Source organism: Cherax quadricarinatus, chromosome 54, assembly GCF_038502225.1.
Source record: "Cherax quadricarinatus isolate ZL_2023a chromosome 54, ASM3850222v1, whole genome shotgun sequence".
Lineage (NCBI taxonomy): Eukaryota > Metazoa > Arthropoda > Malacostraca > Decapoda > Parastacidae > Cherax > Cherax quadricarinatus.
The window spans coordinates 3746360-3761515 of NC_091345.1; the positions used below are offsets into that span (position 1 = coordinate 3746360).

Here is a 15156-nt window from a genome sequence, read left to right on the forward strand (position 1 = left end):
TGTACTCTTTGCATGCCACACCCCCACCCCGAGAAGGCTCAGGATTAGGCTGCCACCTCCCAGTGGTAACCGTGCCACCATGGCACAAAATAATGGGACCGCCTTTTCTCTCCACCATCCAACTCTTAGATAGAGCTCAGCTTTTCTCGTGACTAAAAACCAAACCCTAAACTCAGAGTGAGACAGCAGTCAGTCGGGCTAGCATAGGTCCAAGATACAGGCGGACGGTAGCCTGCATCGTCCCGGGTTCAGCTCCCGGACAGGCCCCCATATTACAACCCAGGAATCCAAATGGCCAGTTATCCTGGGTGTAAAGGGAGAAAAATAAACACAGCAGAAAAAGTTTAGACTTATATTATCCTTCACCAATTTAGAACAGCAATATGTACACTATGTACAGTGATAAGTATAGTGCACTCCACGGTAAGTAAGGCAGAAATAGAAGCCACAAGATAGCAGACTGTGCTTCAACCAGCTCTAGAATGGGAATGACAAGCGCAGACAGGAGAGTGGTACCCACATAACCTCTGCGATTTCCAAAACCATCTTCTTATTGGCTGGAACCTGGTGACTAGTTGAACGACGGGGCCCCATCATCAACTCTCAGCAACCTGGTTCGCTGGTTGGGGGAGATAGCCTGTAAATGAGGGTGTGTACATGCGCCGAATAAAGGTTACGTACTCTTTGCATGCCGCACTGGTGCTCCACACCTCAAAATATTACTGTTGAAAGATGTAAAGATTCTGCCTGCCTGGAGCCGACATAACATTTAAACTGTGGAGAAAATCTTAAAAGATTTTAAATGTCCTCTTTGGAATAAAGAAATGATCTCGTTCTCTGTCTCTCTGCCTCTGTCTGTCTGTCTGTCTGTCTGTCTCTCTCTCTCTCTCTCTCTCTCTCTCTCTCTCTCTCTCTCTCTCTCTCTCTCTCTCTCTCTCTCTCTCTCTCTCTCTCTCTCTCTCTCTCTCTCTCTCTCTCTCTCTGTAACTGAAACTTGTCCTCACTGAACATCATGTTGTTGTCAGTGGTCCACTGGAAGACTTTGTCTGTATCAGCCTGAAGGTTCGCTGCGTCCTTTATGTCTGCCACTTTCACGCACAGTCTAATATCTTATGTCTGCCGCTCTCACGCACAGTCTAATATCTTATGCCTGCCGCTCTCATGCAGTCTAATATCTTATGTCTGCCACTCTCACGCACAGTCTAATATCTTATGTCTGCCGCTCTCACGCACAGTCTAATATCGCTTACAAATGATGATACGATGCTATGACTAATGTCTCAGTCTATGTTGAATATGAGATTGATAAACGGAGCATTTCACTCTGGCAGCCTCCGATTTTACTCTGTTCGCTATTACACTCTGGGTTCAATTCGTTAGACAATTAAATATCCATCTGCCTATTTTCCAGTTATTCCTTTTCCATACATTTTGTGCTGTTACACCATGATCGTACTTATCAAAGTCTCTGTCATGATATTATTGAATGAAAGCTGATTTGTTTACTTGTTATGCGTATTACTAGTTTCTTCGGTGAATATATCTTTGAAACAGCAGCAGTCTGGTTGACCAGGCAAGCACTAGACGAGCCTGGTCCACGGCCGGGCTCCGGGAGAAGAAAAACTCTCGGAACTCATCAAGAGTACATTAGAGGTATAAAGTATATCTTCGTTCCACATTACCTCTCGTCTTTTCTTCGTTAATGTTGTACGTTGCTCGGTAATGCTATCTTCCGACCCTAGTATGTCAGGGTTATAATTTCTGCTCCGTCGTTACTTCAGCTGCTATGTTCTATCTATTACTGATACTTCGCTTTCCATACATTTTTTTATGATGTGGTGCCTAAACGACCCACGATAAATCAGTGAGATGATAAATCATGGAACTTGAGCTAGAGCACGACGCAGCCACGCTGGTGGTCTGTCAAAATTTGTGATCACAGTGGTGGCCCATGCTAACCTCCCTATAGTGTTTAGAGATATACCTAGTTGGATGAATCTTATTAAAGCTACCTGGCCCAGTGGTTAACAAACTGGCCTGTGGATTTTACGACTCATTTGCAATGGGTTCGAACCCCAACCGTACCGTGGCTTGTTTGTAATCGTGTTATTATGATTTCGTTAGTCAGTGGGTTGATAACACCTGGAAAGTAATGTTTATTTCAATTTATCCTGCTCAAGGGGTGTCGTCAACCCTGCTATCAGTCATTATTTCTTGATCAATCTTTGTCCGTCACCACAGAAGCAGTACAGGTGCTCTAGTTTCTTTAGAGTGATGGAGAAAGATTGATGGACTGTGTGTGTGTGTGTATTTGTGTGTGTACTCACCTATATGTGGTTGCAGGGGTTGAGTCATAGCTCCTGGCCCCGCCTCTTCACTGGTCGATACTAATTCACTCTCTCCCTGCTTCGTGATATTTGTCATACCTCTTCTTAAAGCTATTTATGGAACTTGCTTCCACTACTTCACTCTCCAGATTATTCCAGTTCCTGACAACTCTAAGGCTAAAGAAATACTTCCTAACATTCCTATGACGCATCTGGGTTTTCAGCTTCCAATTGTGTCCCCTTGTTTCTGTATCCCATCTCTGAAACATTCGATCCTTGTCCACCTTGTCAATGCCTCTTAGTATTTTATACGTTGTTATCATGAGTGTGTGTGTGTGTACTCACCTAATTGTACTCACCTAATTGTGGTTGCAGGGGTCGAGACTCAGCTCCTGGCCCCGCCTCTTCACTGATCGCTACTGGATCCTCTCTCTCTCTGCTTCCTGAGCTTTGTCATACCTCTTCTTAAAACTATGTATGGTTCCTGCCTCCACTACTTCACTTGCTAGGCTATTCCACTTGCTGACAACTCTATGACTGAAGAAATACTTCCTAACGTCCCTGTGACTCGTCTGAGTCTTCAGCTTCCAGTTGTGACCCCTTGTCCCTGTGTCCCCTCTCTGGAACATCCTATCTCTGTCCACCTTGTCTATTCCCCGCAGTATCTTGTATGTCGTTATCATGTCTCCCCTGACCCTTCTGTCCTCCAGTGTCGTCAATCCGATTTCCCTTAACCTTTCCTCGTACGACATTCCCTTGAGCTCTGGGACTAGCCTTGTTGCAAACCTTTGTACTTTCTCTAACTTCTTGACGTGCTTGACCAGGTGTGGGTTCCAGACTGGTGCTGCATACTCCAGTATGGGCCTAACATACACAGTGTACAGTGTCTTGAACGATTCCTTATTAAGGTATCGGAACGCTATTCTCAGGTTTGCCAGGCGCCCGTATGCTGCAGCGGTTATTTGGTTGATGTGTGCCTCCGGTGATGTGCTCGGTGTTATGGTCACCCCAAGGTCTTTCTCCCTGAGTGAGGTCTGTAGTCTTTGTCCACCTAACCTATACTCTGTCTGCGGTCTTCTTTGCCCCTCCCCAATCTCCATGACTTTGCATTTGGCTGGATTGAATTCGAGAAGCCAGTTACTGGACCACATGTCCAGCCTCTCCAGGTCTCTTTGCAGTCCTGCCTCATCCTCGTCCGATTTAATTCTTCTCATCAACTTCACGTCATCTGCGAACAGGGACACTTCAGAGTCTATTCCTTCCATCATGTCGTTCACATATATCAAAAATAGCACTGGTCCTAGAACTGACCCCTGTGGGACTCCGCTCGTAACAGGCGCCCACTGTGATACCTCTTCACGTTGCTGCCTCCCTGTCAGGTATTCCCTTATCCATTGCAGTGCCCTTCCTTTTACGTGTGCCTGATCCTCCAGCTTGTGGGGAACTGTGTCAAAGGCCTTCCTGCAGTCTAGGAAAACGCAATCTACCCAACCCTCTCTCTCGTGTCTTACTTCTGTTACCTTGTCATAAAACTCCAGGAGGTTTGTGATACAAGATTTGCCTTCCATGAACCCATGCTGGTTTTCATTTATAATCTTGTTCCTTTCCAGGTGTTCGACCACTCTCCTCCTGATAATCTTCTCCATGACTTTGCACACAATACATGTCAGAGACACAGGTCTGTAGTTTAGTGCCTCGTTTCTGTTTCCTTTCTTAAATATGGGGACTACATTAGCTGTCTTCCATTTCTCAGGTAGTTGCCCAGTTTCAAGGGATGTGTTGAAGATTGTGGTTAGAGGCACACACAGCATCTCTGCTCCTTCTCTAAGGACCCATGGGGAGATGTTGTCCGGTCCCATCGCCTTTGAGGTGTCAAGGTCACTTAAGAGCTTCTTCACCTCCTCCTCAGTTGTTTGTATGTCATCAAACACTTGTTGGTATATTCCCTCTTGATGTTCCCTTCTGTGCTGTCTTCCCACAGCCCTTCCTGTCTCTACTGTAAAAACTTCCTTAAATCTCCTGTTCAGCTCCTCACATACCTCCTGATCATTTCTTGTGAGTTCTCCACCTTCTGTCCTTAATCTGATCACCTGGTCTTTGACTGTTGTCTTCCTCCTGATGTGGCTATACAACAGTTTCGGGTCAGTCTTGATTCTCGATGCTATGTCATTTTCATACTGTCGCTGGGCCTCCCTCCTTACCTGTGCGTACTCATTCCTGGCTCTGCGACTGATCTCCCTATTTTCGTGTGTTCTCTGCCTTCTGTACTTTTTCCATTCTCTATTGCACTTTGTTTTTGCCTCCTTACACCGTCGGGTAAACCAGGGGTTTGTTCTGGTCTTCCCGTTGTTACTGTTGCCCTTGGGAATGAACCTTTCCACTGCCTCCTTGCATTTTGTTGCTACATATTCCATCATTTCATTTACTGGCTTTCCTGCCAGTTCTCTGTCCCACTGGACCTCCCGCAGGAAGTTCTTCAACCCTATGTAGTCCCCTCTTTTATAGTCAGGCTTTTCCCATTCTACTCCTGTTATTCTCTCCACTTGCAGCTCTACTATGTATTCAAAGCACAGAACCACGTGTGTGTGTGCGTGTGTATGTGTATGTGTGTGTGTGTGTGTGTGTGTGTGTGTGTGTGTGTGTGTGTGTGTTCGCTGACTTACCGGTCCACCCCTTTAAAAAATGTAGTTATAACTTTAACCATTAGACAGATAATAAAAACGGGTCGTACTATTACCTAGCCACGCAGGAGAGAGCCTTCTACTATTTTTTTTTAATCCTCGACCCGTCCAATAAGCTTCTCCCCAACCTACACAAGAAGTAAATTTTGAACAGATAGCCTAGGCTGAGGATATCCAGGTCCTCATCTATCATACTGCTGATAGTATACCTCAAATATTATACCACCAACATATTATACCACCAATATGGTAGCTTGTGCTGGCATGGGAGGTACCTGGTGTGGTTACCACTTGTCCTCACACTACCAGAGACTCCCTCACCAACTACCACCTTCACTATCATCGCACTTACTGCTTTGCAGTCTTCCGTTCCTCCGATATATGACATGGTGTCTAAGAGGCGGCGATTTTAATATGGTCATGTTAAGACCAATTCCCATGTATCTTTTGACTGCTCGGTGAAATATGCTACCGTTATGTTGTTACCCAGTACCTCCGGTACATAACCCAGTACATAATCGAGTACAACCAGTACATAACCCAGTACACAACCGAGTACCACCAGCACACAACCCAGTACCACCAGTACACAACCCAGTACCACCAGTACACAACCCAGTACCACCAGTACACAACCCAGTACCACCAATACACAACCCAGTGCCACCAGTACATAACCCAGTACCACCAATACACAACCCAGTGCCACCAGTACATAACCAGTACATACGCACCTGCACTATCAGGATGACCATGTTATCCCATCCTTATCGCGCCATATCTAAATCCCTGAAATGCCTTCAGGATTATCCTGTTATCCAGCGTTGCTAAGCAGGGATTAGGACCAGCAATCCCCTGGTATGTACCTGTTGTTCCCTTTTTAGGGGTTTCCCTAAAATGACGACCCTAAATATGGATGTTTAAGATTCTTCCCTAAAATGACAACCCTAAACATGGATGTTTAAGATTCTTCCCTAAAATGACGACCCTAAACATGGATGTTTAAGATTCTTCCCTAAAATGACGACTCTAAACATGAATATTTTAGGGTTTCTCTTAAATTAAGACCCTAAACATAAATATTTTAGGGGTTTTCCCTAAAATAATGCCCCTAAACATGGATGTTTAAGGATTTCCCCCTTAAAATATTTTTGTTATTGTTGTTGTTATTGCTATTCTTTGTAATTTGGTGTTTGTTACAGTTATTGCAGCTTTTGTTGTTGTACTCGTAGATTTTATTAACAGTGGTGGAGGTCTTCTGGTTGCTTTTGTTGGTGAAGGTTTTAATTATTTGCTGCTGTTGTTATTGTTGCTGTTGTTTTTACTGTTGTTATTGTTGCTATTATTATTAGTGTTGCTATTGTTGGTGCTATTTTTGCTGTTGTTATTATTGTTGAATTTGTTGTTAATGTTGTATTTTTGTTATTGTTACAGTTATCGTTACTATTGTTATTGTTGTATGTGTCGTTATTGTTTGAGTTATTGTTGTTATTGTGATGATTACTGTTGATACTGTTGTTATTGTTTATGTTGTAATTGTTATTACTGATAATATTGTTATTATTGTTATTCTTATTTCTGCTATTGTTATTGTTATTATTTGTGATATATTTGTTATTGATGTTATTTTGGTTGATATTGTTTTTGTAATATTTGCTATTATTTTTGTTACTGTTGTTTTTATTTTGTTATTGCTGTTACTGTTGTTATATTGCTGTTGTTTTTATTGTTGCAAAAAGCATTTTCTTCCTCAGGCGAAAAATTTCACTTGAAGCAGCAGGTGTTAGTCGTACGACGACGCACTCAGCAGCAGGTGTTAGTCGTACGACGACGCACTCAGCAGCAGGTGTTAGTCGTACGACGACGCACTCAGCAGCAGGTGTTAGTTGTACGACGACGCACTCAGCAGCAGGTGTTAGTCGTACGACGACGCACTCAGCAGCAGGTGTTAGTCGTACGACGACGCACTCAGCAGCAGGTGTTAGTCGTACGACGACGCACTCAGCAGCAGGTGTTAGTCGTACGACGACGCACTCAGCAGCAGGTGTTAGTCGTACGACGACGCACTCAGCAGCAGGTGTTAGTCGTACGACGACGCACTCAGCAGCAGGTGTTAGTCGTACGACGACGCACTCAGCAGCAGGTGTTAGTCGTACGACGACGCACTCAGCAGCAGGTGTTAGTCGTACGACGACGCACTCAGCAGCAGGTGTTAGTCGTACGACGACGCACTCAGCAGCAGGTGTTAGTCGTACGACGACGCACTCAGCAGCAGGTGTTAGTCGTACGACGACGCACTCAGCAGCAGGTGTTAGTCGTACGACGACGCACTCAGCAGCAGGTGTTAGTCGTACGACGACGCACTCAGCAGCAGGTGTTAGTCGTACGACGACGCACTCAGCAGCAGGTGTTAGTTGTACGACGACGCACTCAGCAGCAGGTGTTAGTTGTACGACGACGCACTTAACAGCCACAGCAAAATTAAAAGATATATATGAAGGTGCGTCGGTGTGTGTGTGTATGTGTGTGTGTGTGTGTGTGTGTGTGTGTGTGTGTGTGTGTGTGTGTGTGTGTGTGAGTGTGTGTGTGTGTGTGTACGTATTCTTAATATACGTATGTTCGTAAGTTTCTAGCATAAGGGATGACACTATAAGGCACTCTAAGGCCTGGCACTAACCCCAGCACAACTTTGCAGGCAAGACGAGGACGAAGGACAAGTACAGAGTTGTGTACAGCGACCACCAGAGACTCGAACTGGAGAAAGAATTCCACTACTCCCGGTACATCACCATCAGGAGGAAGTCAGAGCTAGCGTCCATGCTGGGACTCTCTGAGAGACAGGTGAGGCACACTCCCACATGTTGGGACTCTCTGAGAAACAGATGAGGCACACTCCCACATGTTGGGACTCTCTGAGAAACAGGTGAGGCACACTCCCACATGTTGGGACTCTTTGAGAGACAGGTGAGGCACACTCCCACATGTTAGGACTCTCTGAGAGACAGATGAGGCACACTCCCACATGTTGGGACTCTCTGAGAGACAGGTGAGGCACACTCCCACAAGTTGGGACTCTCTGAGAGACAGGTGAGGCACACTCCCACATGTTACGACTCTCTGAGAGACAGGTGAGGCACACTCCCACATGCTGGGACTCTCTGAGAGACAGATGAGGCACACTCCGACATGTTGGGACTCTCTGAGAGATAGGTGAGGCACACTCCCACATGTTGGGACTCTTTGAGAGACAGGTGAGGCACACTCCCACATGTTGAGACTCTCTGAGAGACAGATGAGGCACACTCCCACATGTTAGGACTCTCTGAGAGACAGGTGAGGCACACTCCCACATGTTGGGACTCTCTGAGAGACAGGTGAGGCACACTCCCACATGTTGGGACTCTCTGAGAGACAGATGAGGCACACTCCCACATGTTGGGACTCTCTGAGAGACAGGTGAGGCACACTCCCACATGTTACGACTCTCTGAGAGACAGGTGAGGCACACTCCCACATGTTACGACTCTCTGAGAGACAGGTGAGGCACACTCCCACATGTTACGACTCTCTGAGAGACAGGTGAGGCACACTCCCACATGTTACGACTCTCTGAGAGACAGGTGAGGCACACTCCCACATGTTACGACTCTCTGAGAGACAGGTGAGGCACACTCCCACATGTTGGGACTCTCTGAGAAACAGATGAGGCACACTCCCATATGTTACGACTCTCTGAGAGACAGGTGAGGCACACTCCCACATGTTGGGACTCTCTGAGAAACAGATGAGGCACACTCCCACATGTTGGGACTCTCTGAGAGACAGGTGAGGCACACTCCCATATGTTGGGACTCTCTGAGAGACAGGTGAGGCACACTCCCACATGTTACGACTCTCTGAGAGACAGGTGAGGCACACTCCCACATGTTGGGACTCTCTGAGAGACAGGTGAGGCACACTCCCATATGTTGGGACTCTCTGAGAGACAGGTGAGGCACACTCCCACATGTTGGGACTCTCTGAGAGACAGGTGAGGCACACTCCCACATGTTGGGACTCTCTGAGAGACAGGTGAGGCACACTCCCATATGTTGGGACTCTCTGAGAGACAGGTGAGGCACACTCCCATATGTTACGACTCTCTGAGAGACAGGTGAGGCACACTCCCACATGTTGGGACTCTCTGAGAAACAGATGAGGCACACTCCCACATGTTGGGACTCTCTGAGAGACAGGTGAGGCACACTCCCATATGTTGGGACTCTCTGAGACACAGGTGAGGCACACTCCCACATGTTGAGACTCTCTGAGAGACAGGTGAGGCACACTCCCACATGTTACGACTCTCTGAGAGACAGGTGAGGCACACTCCCACATGTTGGGACTCTCTGAGAAACAGATGAGGCACACTCCCACATGTTGGGACTCTCTGAGAGACAGGTGAGGCACACTCCCATATGTTGGGACTCTCTGAGAGACAGGTGAGGCACACTCCCACATGTTACGACTCTCTGAGAGACAGGTGAGGCACACTCCCACATGTTGGGACTCTCTGAGAGACAGGTGAGGCACACTCCCATATGTTGGGACTCTCTGAGAGACAGGTGAGGCACACTCCCACATGTTGGGACTCTCTGAGAGACAGGTGAGGCACACTCCCACATGTTAGGACTCTCTGAGAGACAGGTGAGGCACACTCCCACATGTTGGGACTCTCTGAGAGACAGGTGAGGCACACTCCCACATGTTAGGACTCTCTGAGAGACAGGTGAGGCACACTCCCACATGTTGGGACTCTCTGAGAGACAGGTGAGGCACACTCCCACATGTTGGGACTCTCTGAGAGACAGGTGAGGCACACTCCCACATGTTGGGACTCTCTGAGAGACAGGTGAGGCACACTCCCACATGTTGGGACTCTCTGAGAAACAGATGAGGCACACTCCCACATGTTGGGACTCTCTGAGAGACAGGTGAGGCACACTCCCACATGTTGGGACTCTCTGAGAGACAGGTGAGGCACACTCCCACATGTTGGGACTCTCTGAGAGACAGGTGAGGCACACTCCCACATGTTGGGACTCTCTGAGAGACAGGTGAGGCACACTCCCACATGTTAGGACTCTCTGAGAGACAGGTGAGGCACACTCCCACATGCTGGGACTCTCTGAGAGACAGGTGAGGCACACTCCCACATGTTAGGACTCTCTGAGAGACAGGTGAGGCACACTCCCACATGTTGGGACTCTCTGAGAGACAGGTGAGGCACACTCCCACATGTTAGGACTCTCTGAGAGACAGGTGAGGCACACTCCCACATGCTGGGACTCTCTGAGAGACAGATGAGGCACACTCCGACATGTTGGGACTCTCTGAGAGATAGGTGAGGCACACTCCCACATGTTGGGACTCTCTGAGAGACAGGTGAGGTACACTCCCACATGTTGAGACTCTCTGAGAGACAGGTGAGGCACACTCCCACATGTTACGACTCTCTGAGAGACAGGTGAGGCACACTCCCACATGTTGGGACTCTCTGAGAAACAGATGAGGCACACTCCCACATGTTGGGACTCTCTGAGAGACAGGTGAGGCACACTCCCATATGTTGGGACTCTCTGAGAGACAGGTGAGGCACACTCCCACATGTTACGACTCTCTGAGAGACAGGTGAGGCACACTCCCACATGTTGGGACTCTCTGAGAGACAGGTGAGGCACACTCCCATATGTTGGGACTCTCTGAGAGACAGGTGAGGCACACTCCCACATGTTGGGACTCTCTGAGAGACAGGTGAGGCACACTCCCACATGTTAGGACTCTCTGAGAGACAGGTGAGGCACACTCCCACATGTTGGGACTCTCTGAGAGACAGGTGAGGCACACTCCCACATGTTAGGACTCTCTGAGAGACAGGTGAGGCACACTCCCACATGTTGGGACTCTCTGAGAGACAGGTGAGGCACACTCCCACATGTTGGGACTCTCTGAGAGACAGGTGAGGCACACTCCCACATGTTGGGACTCTCTGAGAGACAGGTGAGGCACACTCCCACATGTTGGGACTCTCTGAGAAACAGATGAGGCACACTCCCACATGTTGGGACTCTCTGAGAGACAGGTGAGGCACACTCCCACATGTTGGGACTCTCTGAGAGACAGGTGAGGCACACTCCCACATGTTGGGACTCTCTGAGAGACAGGTGAGGCACACTCCCACATGTTGGGACTCTCTGAGAGACAGGTGAGGCACACTCCCACATGTTAGGACTCTCTGAGAGACAGGTGAGGCACACTCCCACATGCTGGGACTCTCTGAGAGACAGGTGAGGCACACTCCCACATGTTAGGACTCTCTGAGAGACAGGTGAGGCACACTCCCACATGTTGGGACTCTCTGAGAGACAGGTGAGGCACACTCCCACATGTTAGGACTCTCTGAGAGACAGGTGAGGCACACTCCCACATGCTGGGACTCTCTGAGAGACAGATGAGGCACACTCCGACATGTTGGGACTCTCTGAGAGATAGGTGAGGCACACTCCCACATGTTGGGACTCTCTGAGAGACAGGTGAGGTACACTCCCACATGTTGAGACTCTCTGAGAGACAGGTGAGGCACACTCCCACATGTTGAGACTCTCTGAGAGACAGATGAGGCACACTTCCACATGTTAGGACTCTCTGAGAGACAGGTGAGGCACACTCCCACATGTTGGGACTCTCAGAGAGACAGGTGAGGCACACTCCCACATGTTAGGACTCTCTGAGAGACAGGTGAGGCACACTCCCACATGCTAGGACTCTCTGAGAGACAGGTGAGGCACACTCCGACATGTTGGGACTCTCTGAGAGACAGATGAGGCACACTCCCACATGTTGGGACTCTCTGAGTGACAGGTGAGGCACACTCCCACATGTTGGGACTCTCTGAGAGACAGGTGAGACACACTCCCACATGTTGGGACTTTCTGAGAGACAGATGAGGCACACTTCGACATGTTGGGACTCTCTGAGAGATAGGTGAGGCACACTCCCACATGTTAGGACTCTCTGAGAGACAGGTGAGGCACACTCCCACATGTTAGGACTCTCTGAGAGATAGGTGAGGCACACTCCTACATGTTAGTACTCTCTGAGAGACAGGTGAGGCACACTCCCACATGTTAGGACTCTCTGAGAGACAGGTGAGGCACACTCCCCACATGCTGGGACTCTCTGAGAGACAGATGAGGCACACTCCGACATGTTGGGACTCTCTGAGAGACAGATGAGGCGCACTTCCACATGTTGGGACTCTCTGAGTGACACGTGAGGCACACTCCCACATGTTGGGACTCTCTGAGAGACAGGTGAGTCACATTCCCACATGTTGGGACTCTCTGAGAGACAGGTGAGGCACACTCCCACATGTTAGTACTCTCTGAGAGATAGGTGAGGCACACTCCCACATGTTGGGACTCTCTGAGAGACAGATGAGGCACACTCCCACATGTTGGGACTCTCTGAGAGACAGGTGAGGCACACTCCCACATGTTGGGACTCTCTGAGAGACAGATGAGGCACATGAGGCACACTTCGACATGTTGGGACTCTCTGAGAGATAGGTGAGGCATACTCCCACATGTTAGGACTCTCTGAGAGACAGGTGAGGCACACTTCCACATGTTGGGACTCTGAGTGACAGGTGAGGCACACTTTCACATGTTGGGACTCTCTGAGAGACAGGTGAGTCACATTCCCACATGTTGGGACTCTCTGAGAGACAGGTGAGGCACACTCCCACATGTTAGTACTCTCTGAGAGGCAGATGAGGCACACTCCCACATGTTGGGACTCTCTGAGAGACAGGTGAGGCACACTCCCACATGTTGGGACTCTCTGAGAGACAGATGAGGCACACTCCCACATGATGGGAAGTACAGTGTCTGCACTCTGAAGGAGGGGTGTTAATGTTGCAGTTTTATAACTGTAGTGTAAGTGCGCCTCTGGCAAGACAGTGATGGAGTGAATGATGATGAAAGTTATTCTTTTTCTGGCCACCCTGCCTTGGTGGGAGACGGCCGATGTGTTAATATAATAATAAAAACTGCATGTGTCACATATGTGATAATAAACATATGTAATAATAACATATGTAATAATAAGCACGGCATATGTCACATATGTCATAATCAACATTATGTATCACATATGTCATAATAGACACTATGGTGGCATGGTGGCTAAAGTTCTTGCTTCACACTGTGAGGGTCTGGGTTTGATTCCCAGCCAGGGTAGAAACATGGGTCGTGTTTCTTTACGCCTGTTGTCTATGTTCACCCATCAATAAAATGGGTACCTGGGTGTTAGTCGACTAGTGTGGGTTGCATCCTGGGACACGACCTAATTTGCCTGAAATGCTCAGTATAACAAGTGGCTTTCTATATAGTAGTATGTCATTGATGTCAGCTAGGCCTGTATACCTTGTACATGTACTTGTAGTAAATAACGATTATTATTATTATTATTTTTATCATTATTATTATTATTTCAAAATAAACACTGCATGTGCCACATATATTATAATAAACATCTCTACCCCTGCCTTAACTAACATTCTCTGTCTCTGCTGCAGGTCAAGATCTGGTTCCAGAACCGGCGAGCCAAGGAGAGGAAGCAGATGAAGAAGAGAGACGAACTCATGCAGAAGGAGAAGCTGGAGAGCGTACAGTACCATACACCCACGGTCACCTCGGTGCCGCCCATGCAACCCATGCACCCCCACGTCTCCAGCGCCCAGCACCTGCCCTCCTCCAAGCCTCTAATGATGGATGTGAAGCCCATCCTGGGGCTTGATTGACCAGAGCCTGCCTTGTATTGGAGTCAGTGACCTGCCTTTGACCTATGACCTTGCCTCGGACACACTCATCTCTCATGGATGCGAATACCTGGAGTGAGCAAGGCACCTGTGGCAGCCATGGGTGCCAGGATCCTGGTGCCACCTAGTGTTGGCAATAGTCGTGATACAGTCCCTGGTGCTTAATAGTGTCGGCCCTACCATTCCACCTCTTCAAAAAAATGTGATATGACATATTCATCTTTAAACTGGATATTGTAAATTATGGGTTTGGTAGCAGAGTTGTAGAATGTTTGTGGGCAGGACCGTGACACTCAAGGAGAGAGGGACCGTTGATGGAGGAAGTGTGATTAACTCCGGAGTTTTGAGAAGTTTGTGGGGAGGATTGTGATCAATACCATGAGTGTGGGACGTTTGTGGGGAGGATTGTGATCAATATCATGAGTATGGGACGTTTGTGGGGAGGATTGTGATCAATACCATGAGTGTGGGACGTTTGTGGGGAGGATTGTGATCAATACCATGAGTGTGGGACGTTTGTGGGGAGGATTGTGATCAATACCATGAGTGTGGGACGTTTGTGGGGAGGATTGTGATCAATATCATGAGTGTGGGATGTTGTGAGAAGGAGTGTGATCAATAACATAAGTGTGGGACGTTTGTGTGGAGAAGTGTGACAATAAACAGTTTGTTTTGCAGCTGACGAAGCGGAAATAACGTGTATAGTGACACAGATGCGGCGTGAGGGACACGCAGTCAGTGTGGCCAGGAGGAAGAGGTATTTTTACAATGACAAACATCCTCACAAGGATCATCGCTGCTGAACACAAGCCTCATGCAATACAACATGCACACGGGGCAAAATAAATACCATGAGTGACAATATATAAGAGGGAATGTGTTCCTTTTTTTTAAGTCACGAGGTTACCAAGTCATGTAAACGCTACAATAAAAGACCGTCTGGGTGTTACTGTAAAGGTCTTTAAAGGTCAAGGTTAATATACTCCAATTATAAGGCACGCTGTAGTAACGGCACGAGAGACTTTACTAGTGATGTCTAAGGTGTAAGATAAATTACAACAATGTGTGTGTGTTTATATGATTGTATATATATATATATATATATATATATATATATATATATATATATATATATATATATATATATATATATATATATATATATATATATATATATATATATATATATATATATATATATATATATATATATATATATACATAATCATAATACAGCACGCTGATTTTATTTCTGCGTACAGAAATAAATCGTAGACTTCATTTTTGT

The 15156-nt window shown here is 47.4% G+C and overlaps 1 protein-coding gene across 1 annotated transcript in view; it reads left to right on the top strand.

Moving 5' to 3' along the window:
• Nucleotides 1-14917, top strand: part of LOC128699120 (homeobox protein CHOX-CAD-like) — a 126179-nt gene extending 111262 nt beyond the window's left edge. Inside the window, exons 3-4 of the mRNA XM_053791644.2 lie at nucleotides 7704-7849; nucleotides 13626-14917. Of these exons, the coding sequence (XP_053647619.1) occupies nucleotides 7704-7849; nucleotides 13626-13850 (371 nt within the window). The 3' untranslated portion in view covers nucleotides 13851-14917. The remainder of the gene's footprint in view (nucleotides 1-7703; nucleotides 7850-13625) is intronic.
• The last annotated feature ends 239 nt before the right edge of the window (nucleotides 14918-15156 follow it).